Here is a 20,974-nt window from a genome sequence, read left to right as displayed (position 1 = left end):
TCTCGAGGTGGAAAATTATTGCCACTGCCAATGTCACAGGAAAAAACCCCACACACATGAAAAGAAGGACAAAATGAGAAGAGCACTGGAGAGGAGGAGGGGCCAATTTCAAATGGAAAACCCAGCAGAGGGGTCATGGGGAAACAGCCCACCTGTGCAAAGTGGAAGGTGACTCCCCGTCTCCTGGGAGCAACCTACATGTTTGTGAGGTTGGCCCGGGTGCACCTCTCACCCCTTTGTCCCCAGAACAGGTGAGACCATCACCACTGCCACGCTACAGCTCGGTGTAGCAGAGGCCCATGGAGTCAAAAAGAAATGAAAGGACCTCTCAAGCTAGTTTGGAAAATGGGTGGTTTGGCTAAACTGACTCTTCGACCTTCCACTTAAAGCTGCTGGGCGGAATATCTGGGAGAGCTCTGGGGGGGGAGACACTGCCTAAGAGAAATAACTCTTGTTCTAACCAGCACAAGGGTCAGCATCTTTTGATGGTAAAAAATAACTTTCAAATACTGCAATGACAAGGAGGAAGGGAAACATGAGCAGCTCTAGAAAACACAAGAGATTAAAAAATCTGAATGAGACCAAAAAAAGCACAAAAATATGAATACGGACAATACACCGAAGCACTCAGCCTGACAGAACCCTCCCTCATGAACACATTATACACATACACACCTGCTCGCACACACATAATAGTCAGGCAGATGCCCCAAGGAGGGCAAATCCAAACGTCTGCTCTCTTTGGGATTCTCATGGCAAATCTGAGTGTAGGCAAAAGTGAAGCCCTTCCTGGGGTCTAAACAAATACTCAGGAAGCAGCCTTTGCTCCCCATTTTAGCCAATGTTGCTCCTATATTTGCCTGAGCCCTTCACAACTGTCTGGGCACTACAATTCATTCTTCATACTCCTGGAGTTTAAATCACTGCTAGATCTTCTTCTCCGTAGATCTAACTTCACCTGTAATGGAAGCACCTCCCTTTTGGCTCCTGTACTCCCTGCTCTTTCGGGGGAAAAAGCATCCCAAGACAGTGGTAATTAGAAGGTGTTTGGGAGTTGGAAAGTAGGAAGAGAGTAATATAAATACAATAAGGAAATGCCTGTTACTCTCATATGATTTCTCTGAGACCAGGTGGCTAAGGGCCTGGCCTTCGAGGATAGGTTTTAGGAGAGGCCTTAATTTAAGGTACTGCGATCTCTGCTCACAAGAGCCAAGTAAGACAGTGCTCCTTGGAGGTTGCTGTAGGAATCGTACTCAGTACTTATTTCCATCCTAGGTGCTCTTCTGACCTCTCTGACTTCAGTCCTTCTGGAGTGAGGTCACCTGGCTTCTCTGATGCATGACCGGTCATTTTTAAAGCATGTTTAGCAGTGGCCTACGAGAGGTTTCTGTCTGGGTATCGTGGATCAGCACACACTGACTAGCGCATCTACCAGGTGATACGGACGGAAAGCAGGTTTCCTCAACCACTGCAGACAGGCACAGCCATGCAAAGAAAGCCACCCATCACGGTCACCTTTTCGTCAGATGCCCCAGTTTCAGGATCATAGAATTTACCACATGAAGTGTTAATACTGGGTGACAACCAAGCTTTTGCTTCCCTTCCTCAATGAGGGTCACGCAAGAACCCACAGGAACAGGCTGGACACACAGGCCCTGCTCATCTGGTTTCAGACATTGCCCTCAGCTCCAAATCCTGCACTTGGAACCGCTATTATAACTTAGCTCCTAATCACACTGGATTCTGCTCCAGTTTAATTTACCAAGGCATACCTTCTGAGCCGCCTCAGTGAAACCAGTGTGGCCCACTGGCTTAAAATTCTAAGTGCAGCAGTGCCTAAGAAGAAAGAGTCCCACAGGAGGGAGGGCTGGAGGGCGTAAGGCAGGAGACTATACACAATCAGTAACACATTTTCAGAAAATGGTGGGCTTGGGGGAAGAGGGGAGAGAAATAAACAAAATGTCCCAATAATTTAATGGCAGAGCTAGAAGAGAGCATTTATAGCTATTCCGGGACTCTCCAACAAAAAGCTTTTCCTGGATGCACAGACATTCATAATACTGATAACTCTCAGTCGACAGCTCTGGCTTGTACACGTGGTCACGATGCCCTTTGTACAGCAGCGAAGAGCATAACAAAACGCCGACAGGCATCTGGACAGCACACAGCAAAACGAAAGGCTGAACTCCCCCCACCCCGACAGAATCCCATTTAAAAAAAAGTTTGTCTATTACAAAGTCACGTTTTCTGTTTTTCCGCTTTATAAAGTCAGCGATGCTGGAGGGTGTCTAGCGGAATCCGTCCTCCAGGAATGAGTGCAAAAGGGGAGCGCACGGCTCAGGGACGTCCCTTCAGTGAGCAGATGGAAGGACCAGCTGGAGACCTCCCATCCATTTTGGACAAACACACACATACAGAAAAGGATTATTGCCAGCTTGAGTACTTTCACAATGTGATTTTTGTATTTCGGAAGCTTGAATTGTCCCTGAAAGAAAAAAATGGGAGAAAACAGAGCATTCAATACACAGATCTTCTACAGGCAACAACACACATACGGGGCAGGGACGGGGCGGAGACCTGAACTCAGCAGCTCCAGGGCCCTCATGACACACCCCAGAAATTTCCTTCCTTGCTAATCTAATGCCAACATAGCAAACCACCTCCCAAGTCCCTTCGAACACTTCAACTCGACTATTTTCAAGAGCCAAAGATTAGAAACAACCCACATACTTAGCAAAAGGGCACTGGTTAAATACGACTATTATGGCACATTCATTCACTGGGACACTTGTGCAGCTTAAAAAAAAACAAGCCAAGGAAGCTCACTACTAATATGGAAAACTCTCCAAGAGAAACTGAGAGGGTATGGAATAGTGTGTGTACATAGTACACCACCTTTTGTGTAAGTGGGGGTGGGGGATATAAGGCCATAGTTCATATCGCTTGTATGGACATAAAGTCTATAAGGCCACCCAAGAAACCAACAACAATGATTACATGGGGCAGTGGAGGAGGGAAAGGGGGGCACAGCAGAAACTGAGCAGGTGTAGTTAGAGTGGGGAGGAAACACCCTTTTTTCTCACACACACCCATATGCACACATACTTAAAAAAAAAAAAAATCAAACGATGTGATTATATCATGTATTCAAAAAAATCAACCTACCAATCAACCAAAAAACTCTCTATTCAAAACGTATAGCTACTTATAAAAGGATATTCCACGAGGTGAAATACTCATAGCCTTTAGACACTTAGCTATAATTCTTAAAAGAGAAGCATGTGTGTATGTAACACATGGTAAGTCATGTCCTCTTAGTCGCCTTCTCTTGGATGTAGATAGGCTTGGCCACCTACCAGAAATCTTTCCTGTTCCACACTAGAAATTCAACATCTCAGCATTTCACATTGCCATTTGAATCCCACAATCTTAGGGCTGGAAAGGGCTTTAAAGGTCACCTCATCTGCTGCTATAGCTCAGAGCTTCAGACTTTAAAGTATCTGAAATTCTAGAACAGAAATTCTGATTAATCTGATTTTTGAGTCATTACTTCCTTTTAGTTTTAGTGGGATATTCTAGAAGCCTTAGCTTTAACTGACCCATTTTAAATTGCTACAACTTATTGGGTGTATGGCTATTGGCGCAGAGTACATATGAAAGAATACGCTCAGCCCAGACAAAGAGCAGTCTCCAGTTAGCAGTAACAGATTCTCCCCCATGATGGCAGCAGGCTGACAGGAAAGAACAGCCCTCAATACACGAGGAGAATGACTGTGGACAAGTACACTGAGAGAGGAAACCAGAGCTGGTGTAGGTGAACTCTGGCTGGGAAGAAATTGATGTTATCTCAACAGACCACTAGTATTTTTATAACTGACATGCATGACCATGTAGCTCATTTATCCATGGCTACTGAGCATTTTGAAGATTTCCACCTAAGGAGGTAAAGACTGAACACAAAGAAAAACCTAATGGGGTGATCATCTTTTTAAAAGTCCTTTCAAAAGGACAGATCCCACTGAGGTGCCACAAGTAGCTAGCAAAGGATGAATAAGGTTGTATCTGATTATAAAACAGACAAGCAGGCGTAACTGATGTGTGCGTGTGACTTCTGAGTCCCCTTGGGGATGATGTACTACTGAGACCGTGTCAGAGAAGCCCTCTACTAACAAAAGAAGTGATCAGGAAGGAATGGTTTGCTCTGTTCCCTTTCTTCCCTTTTGATGCCCCCTCTATCCCCACAGAGCAACTGGATCACAAAAGTCAATCAGCAGGGAGAAATAAAATGAGTAAATAGAAAGGCGGGGTGTGGGACGGTAGCATCACAGGATTTTCTGACTGGGAAAATGATTTATCTTGGAGTAAGAGAGATGGCAGGCAAGCGTCTCGACCCGCCTTTCATCTGTTTAGTGACGAAGAGGGAAGAACTTTCCGGACAAGTCATCACTGTAAGCAGGTCACCTTTATCTTTTGGAAGAGTCCCTGTACTGTGCTGGGCTTGGGCCACAGACAAATTTTCTCTCTGTGGCAGGGAAACTGAAGAGCTCTATAATACTTTCCTATCCAGATATTTACTATTTATTCTAAGTACTTCTATTATCACAGATCTCTTCAGGGTCAGAAAATCTAAGAAATCACAATTATTCTAAGGTTTATTTGTAATGTGGAAAAGGGGAGAAGAGTAAGGAGCCAGAAAAATCTAGCTGAGCTTGTCCCTTTGATATAAAGGAAAACAAAGAGCAATGAGAACGGGTGACAGGCTCCTGACAATGACAGGCTGGTGGCAGCTGGTGGCTCTGGTCCAGCTTTTCTAAAAAAAAAAAAAATGGACTGAGAACAGCTCGCTGCCAGACTTAGTCTGAGGAATGCGTTCACCTCAGACCAGCTGAGAACTAATCCACCGTTCTGTCCTCATCCCGGGGCTGCAGTGCCAGAGAGATTAGGAGACACAGAAAGGAAGGAGGAAGACAGGAAGTGGCAGAGGTCACAGGCAACTTTTAATTTTTTTTAAAAAGATGGACTTCTGTTCTTTTAAAAGCAAACTATAATTTAGAAAATCCAGAGTGAGCTCCTAAAAGCTAGCCCCTCTAGTCACCCAGCAATGTTGTAATGGTGCATGGGTGACCAGGAAGGGTTTTCTGTTGTTTTTGTTTTTTTAACGATACAACAGATCTTTTAGAAGGAAATAAGAACATTTTTACATCCTCATCTGTGAATTTATGTAAAATAAGCAACTGGGACGGGGCCTAGTGTACTGATTTAAAGGGGCTTTTCAGACATCAGTTTTTCCACTGTATCTTAATTTATTCCCAAGGATTTTTACACATCAGGGCACAGCAGCCAAAAGATCCACAAGGCTAGAGAAGTCAGAAAGATGTGCTCTACCGGATGACTCTTTGTCCTGATAGCGGGGCCTCAGAAATACCAGAGCCCTAACCAAATTGGCTTCCAACTTCACGTTCCCAGGCATCTTAGGCAAATCTATTGCCCAAATACTCTGAAATAGCTTTCTAATCTGCTTTGCCTCCCCATAATCACCTTTTTCATCCTTCTAGAGAAAAGGACAAGTTCCAACTCTGGGAAGAATAAGCTGAGGTAGAGGCTGGCTCGTGAGGGTGGACAGCAGAGAAGCACGGTGGCCGGTTCCTGACAGGAACGCCTCTGTTCTTGTAGGAAGCTATCGCCGAGCTCGTGCCCAGCAAGAGCGGCACAGTTGTTCTGGGGCCTCAAGGGAACACTGAGGAGGAGCCCTACCTGACTCTGCTCCGGAGGGGGATCTGAGAGTACACTCACAATTCAGCCTACACACGGTCTTCCGAGGAACATTCTCTGTCAGCTGTCCACCCCGGGCTAGCTCTGGCTTCCTCCCCTCTCCCTCACTGGATAATAAAATTGCAAACCCTTCCTAGGTTCAGTGGGGCAAGTTTCAGCCTCTAATCTCCCACTGAGTGCCAACTTCATTCCCCAAATACACAGACCACTGCTCTGCGCTTGCCAGGCCAGACACATAAGTAACCCTCAATCCTCCCCAGCAGCTAACGGGGACTGCTATTGAAGCCATGGTTAAAAGTGCAATCCTCATTTGTAATGCAGATCAAATGAAACCGTTCTAAAATATTAGCAGCTATATGTAATAGCATAAAATATCAGGTAAACTGAGGAGAAGTATTTGTGGTTCAAGAAGAATTACTTAAAAAAAAAAAAAGAATTACTTAAATAGCAGTTTTTATTTCTCCCCAGATCATGGTCTACTTGGAAGGGGGTAGAAGAAAAGGTGGAGAGGATGAGGAGCTATGAGCTGGAGGTACCCAGCCTCTTAGAGCACCTTGTCCAGGGGTAAGGCGATAGGAATGAAATTGGAGTCCTTCTCAGGTCTTTAGGACAATGAAGTGAGGTGATTTTTTTCGTTTAGATGCTAATACTCCTCTCAGACTTCCAAGGCCATGTGTTTTAAGAACACTTAGGGGGCACCTAACTGGCTCAGTCGATAAAGCATCCGACCCGATCTCAGGGTGGTGAGTTCAAGCCCCATGTTGGGCGTGGAGCCTACTTAAAAAAAAGGTGGGGGGGGGACGACACCTAAATTATGTAGTGCTCCTGAAGTGCTTTCTTCATCTGACAGATAAAAAAGATACAGGGGCAACAAAAAGAACAAAGAGACTGCAAAATGGTAATGATATAAAACATGTGATTTTGAGGCAATTCAGGTATCTTTCCCGAGGGACTCAGTGATAGTGAAAGGGGAGGGAATAGTTTTATAAAAGTTTTCTCCCATTCTGACTCTTCCAATTTCATTTTAAAGCCTTTCCTCCCCCTTCATGGGATATAAGATGCTACTGATTTTTAAAGATCCCATTGTTTTATGTACTCTAAGTAAATACTGCCAATTAAACTATGTCAAAATTTTTCTTATCATATTCACTATGAGCAACCTGATTTTAGGGATATTAAAAAAAAAAGGAACCCTACAAATAATCAAATATGGTAATGTTATTAAAACAATTCCAGGGCGCCTGGGTGGCTCAGTCATTAAGCTTCTGCCTTCGGCTCAGGTCATGGTCCCAGGGTCCTGGGATCAAGCCCCACATCGGGCTCCTGACTCAGCGGGGAACCTGCTTGTCCCTCTCCCTCTGCCTCTCCCCCTGCTCATGCTTGCTCTCTCTCTCTCTCCTCTCTCTGTCTCTCTGTGTCTCAAATGAATAAATAAAATCTTTAAAAAAACCCCAATTCCACTCTAGTGCCAGGGCTCTGGAAATTATTTTTCATCCTGCAAATCAGTGTAGCCAACATGACAGCCCATGCATGTTTTTCATCCCTCCTGGTATATAGTAGCAGCCACCTCAGAGTTCTGTTGACTATATTTTACAGAGAAACCTTTTAAATAAACGGCAATTTTTAAAATCTAGCATCATCTAAAAATTGAACTTATAATAAAGGAATTAAAACTATTAAAAAAGAGACGAGTGGCATTATCCATGCATGCAGTAATTCTGGGACTGTTTATCTACAGATCATCCCAGCTCCACAGAGTACTCAGACCCCGGGCCACCTGCTTCCGTCCCTCAGTGTCATCCTCTCTTCATGCCCAGCCGAGGGCTGCTGGTCTCCTTCTCTTGAAACTGCCTCATTTCCTTCCTGGGACGGGGGAGTTCTGAAGCAGCTACTATAGCTGACATGCTCTGCTCCAATTTTAGCACTTCTCTCTCTCACAGGGATGGGGGTGGTGGTGGTGGTGGGGGGTAGTTAATGTCCAGGAATATGCTCTCAGGGCAGGCACATGCAGATACTGTCCTTTCATCCAGAATCAACTGACCCAGTTCCCTCTGCTAAAGAGACACACATGGACTTGGCACTCTCTTAATTGAAATACAAATGTTCTTAAAGTGAATGTGTCAGTCGACCTGCCTTCGATTTCCCAGGGCCTCTCCCTGCCAGTAAGCGTGTGGCGGTCTAGTGAGAGCACAGCCTGCGTCTACCCCAGCTCCCTCTCATTGTGAAACCCTCAGGTTCTATCACTGTCTGCTCACAACTGACAAACACCACCAGCAAACAAGAGCCATCCTCACCTAATTCACACCGGAGCCTATGGAATTGGCCTGTTAGTCATAGGACACTGCCAGACGGCTTAAAAATGGCCACGTCTGGGCAAAAGACAAAGGGTCTGTGGCACATTTATAAACATGAAATGTTGGCATCGCAAGAGATCCGAGACATTCTAGTCCGTGGAACCTCACTTTTCCAAATGAGAAAATAGGGGTATAGTAAGTTAAACAATCTTCCCAGAGGTTCACCAGGAGTGACCCCGCAAGGATGGTTCCGTGGCTTTGGACTCAGGACTTTTCTGAGACTGTGACGACCAGTCAGAGAGGAGAGGCGGGAGCAGGCCCCACGTTGGCAGAGGCATGGCTGCTAGTACGTGGGGAGAGCGCATGCCCTTGGGAAGAGGGGGCCTGGGGCTGAGAGGTATGTCACAAGGTTACAGAGAAGATAGACAAGGCCCTACCCTGAGTGTGAGAGACAGAGGGGAGCGTCCGATCAGCGGCCGCTGCTGTTCACCAGGCCATGAAACTCCTCCCAGGCCCTGGCAAACCAGAGACAAAAAACACAATAGCACATTCAGGTCAACAGCTTTTTAACAAAGAGCGCACAGACACGATAACCCCACATCCCGCTCCCAATACCTCCAGGTCGAGTGGCGCCCACCAGTACCTGGAAGCCCAGCGATGAGGCTTCCCATCTGGACTTCCCACTCACAGCAGCAGTGGTGGCCAGCCCCCCTCAGGGGCAGTTGGCACTGCTCCTGGCTTGCTCCACTGGTGAAGTCTGACCCTCACTATTCCCTCAAGCATTTGCCACAGTCCTCCTTCTACCTGCTGCTTGCAAGTCTACCGGGGGGGCGGGGGGGGGGTAGGGGGGCACTGAGGTCAGAGCTAAGCTCGACCATCCCGAGAGATCCCTCTCAGCACTGGGGTGAAGGGCAGCGGTGCTTTCGGCCTTGGGGGCATGAGGACGGGTGGCAGGAACTCCTTTTCTTCATCAGGCTCCACCCTGGGGGTAAGGGCAGTTACCAATGGCATCATGATGTCTGAAGTTGCAATGAGGCAACTATAGCACTTTCTCTGCTTCCACATTTCCAACCTTCTGACCCCTCTCAACTCACACCCCCAAATTTGTATCAGGTTCCATCTGTTTCTGGAAATACCCACGTAACTATTAACTTAAACTGTGTAGGCCACAGTTCAACATTTCTCGGGATCAGTGCTCCTTATAACTTTCATGCCAATTAACTCGATTTAGTAATTGTGGTTAGGAAGGGATAAGAACTGTGATCGAGGGGTACACAGTCTTTCCAGGTGCTGCTCCACGAAGAACAAGCCCTTGGTGACTGCTGGCCAAAAAGCAGGAGAAAACCAGATTCCCCCATGCATCCTGAAGCCCTACACCACCTAGAGTTTCCTCGGAGGAGCTGATGTCCTACCTTTTTGCCCTACTTTTTAGCCCCATTGGGGACAAAGTGCCTGGTACGTACCCTGGGAAATTATATATATATAAAATGGGTAATCTGGTACTTCTAAATAGAAAATTCCTTACTGGCAATTATTCCATTCTTGGTTTAAAGGGATGACAATACCCAGGGTGACAACTCACTACAGGTTTAATATTATGGCCAAAGAATATACTTCATTACTAGGCCTTCTATGGGTAGCTTTTCTCTTTTTAAATAGGGAGGGATTAAATACAGTGACCTGGTATGACAAATTCCTTCTTTTGGGTAATATTTGTACGTTTCATTAGTTTTTCCCTCTTTTGAACAGCGGCAGCAATTATAAGTTAATGATCTACCTCAAGAGGTAGATCTGCGGTTGATGGTTTCTTCAGAGAGTATTACCAAAGCTACTCATACATGCTAACTCAATTGAAGAAAAATGTAAGACCGCCAAACAAGCGTGCCAGTCTTTGTCAATTCACAAACTCAATGTCCACAGCAAGACATCTGTTCCATTCCACAGCCCTTTCTGGAGAGGCAGTGATGCGGTGAATTTCCTGAGTCCGTGAGTGACATCAGAAGGCTATTTCATTCTCCACTCCAAACGAAGATAAGGGCAAAGCAAGTCCGATGCTTGGGCAGCGGCCTAGGAAACCCCTCTCTCCTTCTAACAGTGAGATTTCAATTCTATTTTAAGCAATTTAGGTGTCAACAAGGAATTACATGGCTGTGTTGAAGCTTCATCTCATTTATCCTTTTGTTTCCAGAAAGGCCTACGCTAGTCCAAACAGAGCAGTTCTGTGTCAAGAACCTGCGGAAATACATATTTCAGAGTTCCCCTCTAATCCATTCCAGTATGAAACTGCCCTCCCATTTTCTTCAGAAGGATCTTCTTCAGATGCTAAACCTCAACATGAAGAATCTGGGTACAGAAATTTCCTCACATGGATTCAGTGGAAATCAAACGGTTGGTCATAGTCATTGAACAATCATTCTTACTCTCGTAGGCCAATGCTTGGTTAAGAGGCAAGTCAACCACCTAGAGCTAGGTACGAATTTTCTAGCTATTCTCCATCTGGCATCCCAGGTATTTTAGGTAATATTAAAACTTGCTTCTTTTAAAGGTGAAGAAAGAACAAATTAAATGTTAAAAGTGTCATATGAATGGAGTTAAAAAAAAAAAAAATTGCCCTGAGATTAACAGAGCCTACAGGGAATTCTGAACAGATTCAAATGACAGAGTGACAAAGAGTCCTTTAGAGACCACTCTTGTCCCAGCTCACTTACCAGAAAACAAATTCTGACAGCAGAGATCTCATTTCTGGGTAACTGTATTTGCCCCCACCCTGCCTAAAGCCTGCTTCACAGCCTTGCGCTCATCTGGCACTTGAGATACACTCACGGATGAGCTCAGCCTCCTGCCAGTCTGGGCTTTCTTTGCTTTGAACATCAGTATGGGGAACATTTCATAAATGCAAAGCCAGGCCAGCAATTATGCTGGTGTGACTCAGTGCCACCAGGCTATGATTCTAATTTAGCTAAGATAGGAGAAGGGATGGGTCGTTCTTGCCTACAAAGTTCAATGTTTAAATACAATGAAATCTAGATGTGGTAAAGCGAAGTCCCCATGTTTGACCCAGCTCTCCTCTAGAATAAAGTAATAAAGAGAAATCACCTACCCTCAACTTTCTGTGCAGTGGGGTCTGGTCAGACTCCCCAGGACTGTGGCCCACTGAGTGAAGCTGGCCCTGTCTTCCCCTTTTCCATTCCAGGCCAGATGCACAAAGGAACTCAATGGGACTATTCCAAAGAGGAATTTCCTCACAAAAGATATTGCTGCTTTATGTGGCTCTGGGCCAAGTTTTATCCCTGCTGGTTGCAAGTCTGGCTGCCTTAGGCGATTTCTCCTCAGAGAGGATACAGTTAGTCACTTGACGCTTGCAAGGACCCAAACCTATGAAACCTCAACTACGACTGGTCTCATTCAGAGGAGCCATGCACCTGAGCTAACACTCAGTTTAACAGGTTTCCCATTTGTCCACGGGACCTGCTCACCCTTCACGGGTGGAACTATTGGCAATGAACAACGGTAGGAGGCAGCAGGCAGGCGTCCCCTGGGCAGCAAAGCAGCTCACCACGCCCAGGATGCAGCAGCGCCGGCCTCAGCTCACCTAGGAGTGCAGCAGGAAGAGGCCACAAGCAGCGTGACTAGGGAAAGGCTGGAAAAACCAAACAGTTGAAAAAGGACATTGAAAACTGGACTGAAACACAGCAAGGTGGAGAAACGTGACTGAGAAATCGAAGCCACTCCTAGAAAAATGGCCCTATTTCCAGCAGCCCTACTCTCCAGAGAACTTGGGGGAGAACAAAGGTTCCCTTCCTTCTTCCTTCACTTCCTCTGAGTTCTCAAGTTCTTGCTGCGGCTCCTGGGCTTAACCAAAGCCACACCTGTGGGACAGCCACGAGGACTAGAACAAAGCATAACAGCTCTGACTTCCTTTCACATTTGGCAAGGATCACAGGGGCCTCCGCGTGGGTTTGGTGCTTTCTGATCAACTCTTACTCTGGATGGTGACATCAAGCTCATCTCCTGGACCAGTTATAGAGCCGAAATTAAGGTCAATACGTGTAACATAATATTGGAAGGCAAGAGGGAAAAGGCCATAGAAGGTAATTCTTTGACAATACTAAAAACATAGAGAACAGGCATTTCCATATGCCAACAAACCTCCCATTTTCCAGGTACTTCAGCCAATTTGGGATATGCAATAAGCAGAAAACCAATCACACAAACACCTCCAGAATGTTAAAGGCTAGACCCACTGTGTGTTCTGTGAGATCCCGGGCCACGTGCAGCCTGGTGGTCAATCAGGATGGTAGAAGCACAGGGTGTTGCTGCCAAAATGGAAGAGCCGCTTTGGAAAACTCCATAGTACACCCACAGCCACCTTCAAGATGCTATCAGGCAATCTAACCTAAAGTTCTGCAAAAATTGTTTCTTTTTGGTTTGGGTAGGAGCTCCTAAGAAAACTTAAAAGTAGTATGAGGCCTGTTGAAACCCGACGTGCAGGTCAGGGGCCTAAAGGCCGTGTTGTAGCACGTCCAAGCCAAGCCACAAAGCATCTGAGGGGCTGGTATGTGCTACAGTCAGATATCCCAAGGAGCAAACTCTTACAGGATGAAGACATTTCCCCACCCCAGATCCCGATGCACAACAACCCTGGGGACCGGGAGAAAGGGAAGGGCTAGAACCCTGAAAACTTACAAGCAGGACTACCTCGAAGAGGAAGAGGATTTGGCTCTAAATGGAAAACAGAAGGGAGAAGGCCGGCAGAGAGCTCGCGGCTTGGGCAGCTCTGGCAGCGAGAAAACCCTGCTAACACAAAGCGAGGCAACTGTAAACACACAGCCACACGCAGACGGAAGCAGGGCTTTCCCTTCAAGCAAGAGAGTTCTCTGAAGTAAAGGCAAACAAAGTCAGCGAAGCAAAGGCCAAGGATCCCCCTTTCCAACCTTAACAGACTGTCAAGCTGAATTCTAATCAGAAATCACTCTGGTCATCAGCGTGACCAGACGGGAACTATAAATTCAAGTACCAGAAAACGGGGTGTCATTTTGAGAGCGAGATGTCACCTCATTATGTCAGACCTCAGCAGAACTGGAACAAAATACCATGTGACACTACAATGGGCTTATGGAAATGAGGCTGCATTCCCCCGATGGACCTCTATGGAGAAGTCTGTGCCATTCCTTAATATGGTGACAGTCAGTCTGAAAGGCCACTTCTTTGATGCACCATAAAGAGTGAGAGCATGAGACAAGCTAGTTTAGCACCATTTATTAAGTGATCTCAGCTGTTGTTGTAGCTGCTGCGTGTCAGCCTGTTCTTAAAACATAAAATGCTCTTCCAGTTCCTCTTGTCCAGGACAGAAGGATCTTCCAGGTAGCACGCCAACAGAACAAGAGACTCCGATGATGCCAGCTTCAATGATGGTGCCATCCAGAGAGGGAGAGGGTCATGGCACATTCAACCGCGGCTTCCAGAGGTTTTGAAAAAGGAGCCTTTGGGGGCCCAGCCTGCCTGGCATTCTAGTGGAAGTGCAAAAGGTGGGCACATTGGGAGAGGAAAGAGAGGGAGACGCGAGGGAAAGTAGCATCTGGGACTCAAGGAGGGTTTCTGGTCTCTATAGCTGCAGGGCTGGAGTGCTAGGCAGATCTCTTGATAAAGCAGCAGAGCAGCAGACTAAGGCAAAAAGCCCAAGGGCTCTCCTAGACTCTGTAAGGACTTGGTTCATATTTCTACAAAAGTCAGGAAGAACCGCCTCAGGGTATTAGAGAGGGAGAACAGTGGAGAGGGGAGAGTTGAAAAATACCTCTTTCCCTTTCCTAGCCAGGTGAAAGCTTGCTTTTGAGGGGTAGGGGGGTGGAGGGCATTTGGGAACCTTGAACGAATGAGTCCTAGAAAAAGTAGGTGTGGATCTCTCCAGCCTGGGCTGTGTCTGGCTGGAGGGCAGAAACTATTCTCTCCCAGAACGAAGAATGGGGAAATCTACCTAGAGAAAAACAATGCTAACTCAGGACTGCTAAGGCAAGCAATTGGGGCCATGGCTGGCTAATAACTGTTGGTGGCTATGGATGAGTCACAGCCAGCCATCTCATTATGGACCAACTCTTGTGGCAGTGTTCCCAGTAAAAAACTGGCACTTAGCTGGTTTAAGCCAACTCCACCCACAACATTCTCTGTGAATGCATGGGAAAAAGATTCCCAAATAGTTTGCCTGCTGAACACCAACACTGGGCTCATTACTAGTCTTTAATAAGAATAACATGATGATGATATTATTACTAATGATGACGATGATAGCAATAATAATACTTCACCCTGTAAGAGCATTCTCCACCTGAGGACCTTCAATTACAAAGATTAAATCAGCCTCACAACAACCCTGTTAGGTAAAGTATTATTATCCCCCATTTTACAGATGGGGAGACTTGAAGCAGAGTGGCAGAGACTTGCCAAAGGCACATATTGATACTGGAGTCAAAGGAGAGAGTTAAACCTAAAAGTCCCGACTCCTAGTTGGCTAAGCTCTCCCTCCAGTTTTGAGAAAACCTGACAGCCACTCCCCACAACTTCTTCATAATATGACTTTGATCACTGAAGGAGCAACCCTAACCAGTGATTCTCATTTGTGGACATCCAACTCTAGGTACCCCGAGTACTAGGCAGATCACAAAGCTTACTTCCCCTTTGGCATTCATGCTTCCCCCTTAGATTCTACTCTCACAAACACACTATTCTGCTTCCTCTACAATTTCAGCTCTACACACAAGGAAATAGAGTTGTCATTCCCAGTAAGAAGTCAATTTCCCAGGACAAAGAAAACAGACTGACGCTAACAGGTTAAAAAGACATGCAAAAGTGGGGTGAGGGGTGGAGAGGGAGGAGGACTGGATTGTTCAGTGAAATTATCTTAAAAAACAGCAAGAAAATGAAGAGCACTTTGTCTTTCATTTTAAGATAGTGGTTAGTGAATGAAAGACAAGACAGCCTGTGTAAATAAAGCAAGCCCAGGCAGTGCAACTGGGATTCTGCAGAAGGGCTCTCTCTGATACAAAGTGCCCCACAGTGTAGGTGGGCAGGGAGCCTCACCAGCAAAGAACTGCTACAAGTGGCCAGAAGCACTAGAGGGGAAGACTGGTCTGTCCCTTCTCCAGAAGTCAGGCTCCTGTACGACCATATTCCTCCGGGCCCAGCTGAGGACCTACTTCTCCTAAGCTTAGGGACATGCCCCCCAAGCACCCCCAACACGTACTTGATGCTGTCGGTGTGGGTTTTGTACTCCATAATGGTGTTGGGAGGTAGGTTAAGCACTCGCCGAAGCGTATCTCGGATTCGGGCTGTGGTTGCTTGGTCACTGGCAGTCTTATTCCATATTGAAATAATGTCCTCCTATAGGAGGAACAGAAGGAATCGTCAAAGCAAACCAGAGGCAGTGAGGAGAGCAAAGGCAACACAAGACACCAGACCTGCCTATGGGGTGGCTTACCTGAAACCGGACAGAGACCACAGCCCCACAGATCTCCTCCCCAACCATGAACTGTTCCCCCAACATGGCCAGGATAAGATTCTCCCAGCAACGGGATGCCAAGCCCTTCCGCAGCCGAATAATCCACTTGCCACCATTTTTATTTGCATCATCCTGTACAAGAGAGAAAGCATGAAAGTTAAAATGTGGTTTCGCAGGTCTTTTACTTTTGTATGAAGGCAGGAAAAAAGCCAGGGATCCCTTGAACACTTAAGATGTCTTGTCACTTTCCAGTTATTCAACTTTACAGGAAAAATGGTGCTTGGACTAGGGAGACAAGAAATGGGAAGAAAAGAAGAAGGTGGGAATCCTTGGTACAAGCCATAACAATGAATGGCTAAGCTGACCCTTTAAAAATAATCCTCTTTTTCTCGAACTACTTTAGGAACCAAAATAAAGTGATGTCAGATTTCAAACAGAGATCATTCCTCACTTCACTGAAAATTTACCAAGTGTCACTACGTCTCAAGCACACACACGTGAAGCCACAGTCTCTACCAGATCCAGTCTGGTACTGTTGATACAAGAAAGTGGAGGAGACAGCCAAGAAAACTAATCACAGCAGTAGAGTCTGACAAGTGTTGCTGTAACAGAGATACACTAAGTTAAAGAAGAACAAGACAGAAACACTCAAGAAGAGGAAACATTAAGCTAGGTCTTGAGGGACACAGAGTTAGGCAGGTAAAGCAGGTGAAGGGTCTGTAGGCATCGAGAAAAACATGGCCTTGTACAAAGTGGGACTGTGTGTCAGGGAGATATGCAAAGAGGAAGGCTGGCTGCACCGAAGGGAAGGCCTAGGCATGCTGGGAGATGAGGCCTGGAGGGTGAGTGAGTGCAAGATCATGTGAGCAATGCAGAGCTGCACAGGGCCTATAGTTGGGTGTGTGTGTGTGTTCACATTTGTCTTCTAAAAAAATGCCCTGGCATCAGAACACACGATGGATTACAGCAAAGAGATCACAGAGCTCAGCTCTGGGTCTCCAGCTACTGCCTGTCAGTAAGTTTACCTTTTACCCATTTCAATCACACACACACCCACACAAACAACCAGTTTGATGGGAATAAGGGTAATTAAAAAAAAAAAGTCCTTTAATGTTGTTATAATACCATTTTAGTGATAAAAAAAATCTTTGTAAACACACTGACAAGCAATGACGTCAGTGCCTTTTCCCAGAGGTCCTGGCTCCAAGGATGTACCAAACAGTGATGCAGCTCTGAGAGGAGACTTCAAATACTTTTACCCTTAGCAAGGCTAAAAAAAAAAAAACCCAAACATTCAGAACAGTGGTCTGAGGTCCTCCAGGCTTACCTCCCACATGGGTTTAATTCCTTCTTTGAAGAGATGGAAGTCACTGTGGCCTGTCAGGTCCCCGGGACGTACCATGTGGCTATAAAACCTCCAGAACTGCTCCACCTGTAGAGAGAAGGCCCCAGAGCACAAAAGATGTGTCTTTCCTTTTTCTTTAAATGAGTATGAGATTTAGGCGAAGAACATAAACATGGAAGACACTCTGCTACAGACTCTACTTTTTGGAGGACACATTCTCATTTGGGGAAGTGTGTGGGAAGGCAGGCAGGTTGCATGGGAAGTATAAAGATACAATATTGTTGATACAAGAAAAAACTCTTTAGGTGGAAAATGCCTCAGCCAGGAGCCCTAGTTGTGGAAGCCCCAGGATAAGCATCACATGCTGTAAGAGGACCCTGTTTTACACAGTGGAATCCTTTCAGTTTCTTTCTTTTTCTTAAGTAGGCTCTAAGCTCAATGTGGGGCTTGAACTCATGACCCTGAGATTAAGAGTCTCACACTCGGGGCGCCTGGGTGGCTCAGTCGGTTAAGCATCTGCCTTCGGCTCGGGTCGTGATCCCAGGGTCCTGGGATTGAGCCCCGCATCAGGCTCCCTGCTCAGCCGGGGGCCTGCTTCTCCCTCTCCCTCTGCTGCTCCCCTCTCTCCCTCTGTTGCTCCCCCTACTTCGGCTCTGTCAAGTGAGCAAATAAAATCTTACAGTGTCACACTCTACCAGCTGAGCCAGCCAGGTGTCCCAACACAGTGGAATCCTTTTAGTCTTGAGGTATATGAAGTGCCACATAACCTCAGCCTGAATGTATTTTTTTTTAGAACCAAATCACTTTTTAAAAAATACATTATTATTAACTACAGTCATCATGCTGTACATCACATCCCCATGAAGTTTGATCACTTCTCAAAGACTGGTTTATTGGCAGATACAGCATTAACTACAATGAATACATTTTACTTCTGTTTGGTTATTGAGCGTAAGTGATGGGATCAACCACACGCACTACTCTAAAACCATAGCCAAAACCAACAGAACTCAGCGTCTCATATTTGGGCTTTAAGTCCCTCTTCTTAGCTAGAAAACTTATGTTTCTCCTTGTCCCTCCTTCATAATCCTTGCCCCTCTTTCATAATCCTGTTAGAAAACGACATTATTTGTCTATCAGATACATGCTTATTTCTACTCATCGAGCTGTTCCCGTTTCTCTCAGTAGTGCCATGATAAGGAGACCTTACTTCCCTAGTCCTTTGTAACTCACAGGGGACACCCACAAAGTACTGGCTAGTGAAGAGGCACACTTTAGGAAGAAAGAAAAAACGTGGAAGAGTGTGAAGTCAGTTGGTATTTGCCAATACACCAATGAGGAGGCTCTCAGCAAACGCCCAGCAAGACACCATAATGTGTAGCTGAAAATGGGTATTGAGTAGACAGAGATTCAGGTCATACTTCTAGATGTGGATGGCAACTAAGGAGAAAGAGACCTTACACTCTATGAAGTGGCTGTTCCTCCAGTTCCTCTAGAGAACAGGAACACGGGAACTGTCTCATGTTACGAAGAAGTCAGGAACAAATGCCATTCGTAGGATTCTGAAGCAGTGCCGCATCTCAACAACCACTACGTTTAACTGTATACAGCAACTGGGGGCAGTAAGAGGCCATATGTATTAAATGAGCAATCATCTTTTTCCACCCTGACACAGCGGGAAGAAACAAAATGCACCCACTAGAACCTGTGGCTCACTGTGAATTAGGAATTGGGGGTGGGGGTGGTTAGGAAGAAAGTATACCAGCCACCCCCAATCCCCCGATCAAGCATTGCTTTATCAGCAGTTTGGTCTCTTCCAATTTTATAGCCAGACTATGGAATCTCATAGTCATAATCTTATATCCAAATCACAAGAGAGATGAAGTAAACAACTTGAGAAATACTATTAGGCTTTAAAAGATTTATTCTTCCTTCTCTTTAGGCAATTTTGGTTTCTGAAACTCCTCACTGAAACAAAAAAATAAATGTTCAGACTCAGAATGTGAGCTGCACAAAAAAAGACTTCAGAAATAATCTTGGGGCACCGGGGTGGCTCAGTTGGTTGAGCATCTGACTCTTGGTTTTGGCTCGGGTCATGGTCTTGGGGTCCTGGAGCCCTACATCGAGCTCTATATTGGGCTCTGTGCTCAGCGGGGAGTATGCTTCTTCCCTCCCTCTCCATCTGCCCCTCCCCTCACTAGCACACACACTCTCTCTCCAAAAAAATCTTTGAAAAAAGAAATAATCTCAACTACCTTCCTCATTTTATAGTTGAGAAAATGGTTTCAGAACTGGCCTTGCCCTGAGTCCAGCACCAGAGCAGATGAGCCATGTGATCCCCAAGTCCACTGCTCTCCCATTTTAAGACACTGCCTTCTTAGTCACCCTGATTTCAAGAACTTTTAAATATGGTCAAATATTAGGATTAAGGAGCATTGAGAAATACTGCTTTAGATTTGATAAAAGGTTCCACAGTGTGATTATTTCTCTGTGAGGAACCTAATATTGTGAGACACTTCCTAATGCCTTGACTTACATGATAGCCAACTTTAAACACCGTGGTCACATAGCCATTGAGTCTGGAAGAATGACACCCCAGATATGCTGATGATGTTGCTCTAGTCAACTCAACATTTATGCCAAAAGAAAAGAGAGGTGCTGGGGTGGCTCAGTCTGTTAAGTGTCCACCTTTGGCTCGGGTTGTGATCTTGGGGTCGTGGGATCGAGCCCCACATGAGGAGCCCCATGCTGGGCTCCCTGCTCAGTAGGGAATCTGCCTCTCCCTCTACCCCTCTCCCCCCACTTGTGTGTGCGCTAATAAAATAAAATCTTAAAAAAAGAAAAGAAAACCCTTTGTGAACAAGCGGAGTAAATTTATATATGCCTTTCTTAAAAGGAAAAAAAAATGCTAGAAATATTCACAATTACCCCCAAATAACTGAACAGAATCCTGAATGAAAACTTCCCATCCCACCCTAAATTCAATCTTCTCTGACCCTCCAGGTGCTCATCCAGTTGTTCAGAACACAATGGGCTGCCACCTTCCCTGTAATGTCTAACTTTCTCACATGGCAGGTCATCAACATTTCTGTGATAGATTCAGGAATGTTAGGAACGCACTGATATTTTCAAAAGTTTATTTCTATTATTCCCTTTACCAACAATTCCGTTCTTTTCATATCTCCTGTTCAAATTTTTAAGTTCAATTATATATATATTATATGTTTATTATATATATTATATTATACATATATATATTTAAGTTTATTTATTTTTTTTAGTTATCTCTACACCCAATGTGGGGCTTGAACTCACAACCAGGACATCAAGAGTCACATGTTCTTCTGAATGAGCCAGCTAGGACTCGTTAAGTTTAATTTTAAGCCCATCTCCTCCAAAGAGGCTTTCCCCAAGTTGGAATTAATTCCTTCTTTCCTCTGAACTTCAAGAGCACTTTAGCCATGCCTTCCCTATAGCACTTCTCACTATCTCCCTGTATTAAAATCCCTGGGAATGACTTACTTCTTTAAGGACAAGGTCTTAATTCATTTTAGAACTGTTAGTGAATTCATCTAACAAACATTTCTTGAACCAAATATGCACCCAGTGCACAAACTATTTTTAGTATTACAAAAAAGCCTACATCTACCAGTAACAAGGGAGCACAGGCAGGCACCTGGCTGGCTCAGCTGGTGGAGCATGCAGCTCTTAATCTCAGGGTCATGAGTTTGAGCCCCCATGATGGGCATGGAGCCTACTTAAAAAAAGAAAGAAAGAAAGAAGCACAGGCTAACTAAAATCCTTGCTTTGGGCTGAAATTATATCAACTCAGCAGAGTAATCAGATAATCTGCTTACCAGATATGTATATATACACACAAATATATAACTGATTAGTAATAAATGGATAGTTTGTCTAGAAATAACATTAAAAATATTAGAGACACCCAACTTGCACTTTGGTGTAATGGAAGAGTAAATGAAAGAGTATGTATGTATGGGCTCTGGAATGTAGCTTTTACAGCCTACCCAACCTGAGTTTCAATCCTGGCTCCTCCACTTTAAGTAGATT

The 20,974-nt window shown here is 45.3% G+C and overlaps 1 protein-coding gene across 5 annotated transcripts in view; it reads right to left on the bottom strand.

Moving 5' to 3' along the window:
• Nucleotides 1-1,318: 1,318 nt before the first annotated feature.
• The window catches only part of EIF4E2 (eukaryotic translation initiation factor 4E family member 2), a 29,846-nt gene continuing 10,190 nt past the window's right edge, over nucleotides 1,319-20,974 (bottom strand). For 2 of the 5 annotated variants that reach the window (XM_045867730.3, XM_064587256.1), the window contains exons 4-8: nucleotides 16,886-16,990; nucleotides 15,538-15,690; nucleotides 15,304-15,440; nucleotides 8,504-8,581; nucleotides 1,319-2,485 (exon numbers count right to left, since the gene is read on the bottom strand). In XM_045867730.3, the coding sequence (XP_045723686.1) occupies nucleotides 8,536-8,581; nucleotides 15,304-15,440; nucleotides 15,538-15,690; nucleotides 16,886-16,990 (441 nt within the window). In that variant the 3' untranslated portion in view covers nucleotides 1,319-2,485; nucleotides 8,504-8,535. Of the gene's footprint in view, nucleotides 2,486-8,503; nucleotides 8,582-13,310; nucleotides 13,577-15,303; nucleotides 15,441-15,537; nucleotides 15,691-16,885; nucleotides 16,991-20,974 lie in introns of those variants that run through there. The other 3 variants (XM_045867727.2, XM_064587255.1, XM_045867729.3) reach the window with 2 other exon arrangements.

The sequence above is a fragment of the Mirounga angustirostris genome, unplaced genomic scaffold (genome assembly GCF_029215605.1).
Source record: "Mirounga angustirostris isolate CCGP_5_RB_7025 unplaced genomic scaffold, mMirAng1.0.hap1 SCAF_3, whole genome shotgun sequence".
NCBI lineage: Eukaryota > Metazoa > Chordata > Mammalia > Carnivora > Phocidae > Mirounga > Mirounga angustirostris.
This window is presented reverse-complemented; position numbering and strand designations above follow the sequence as displayed.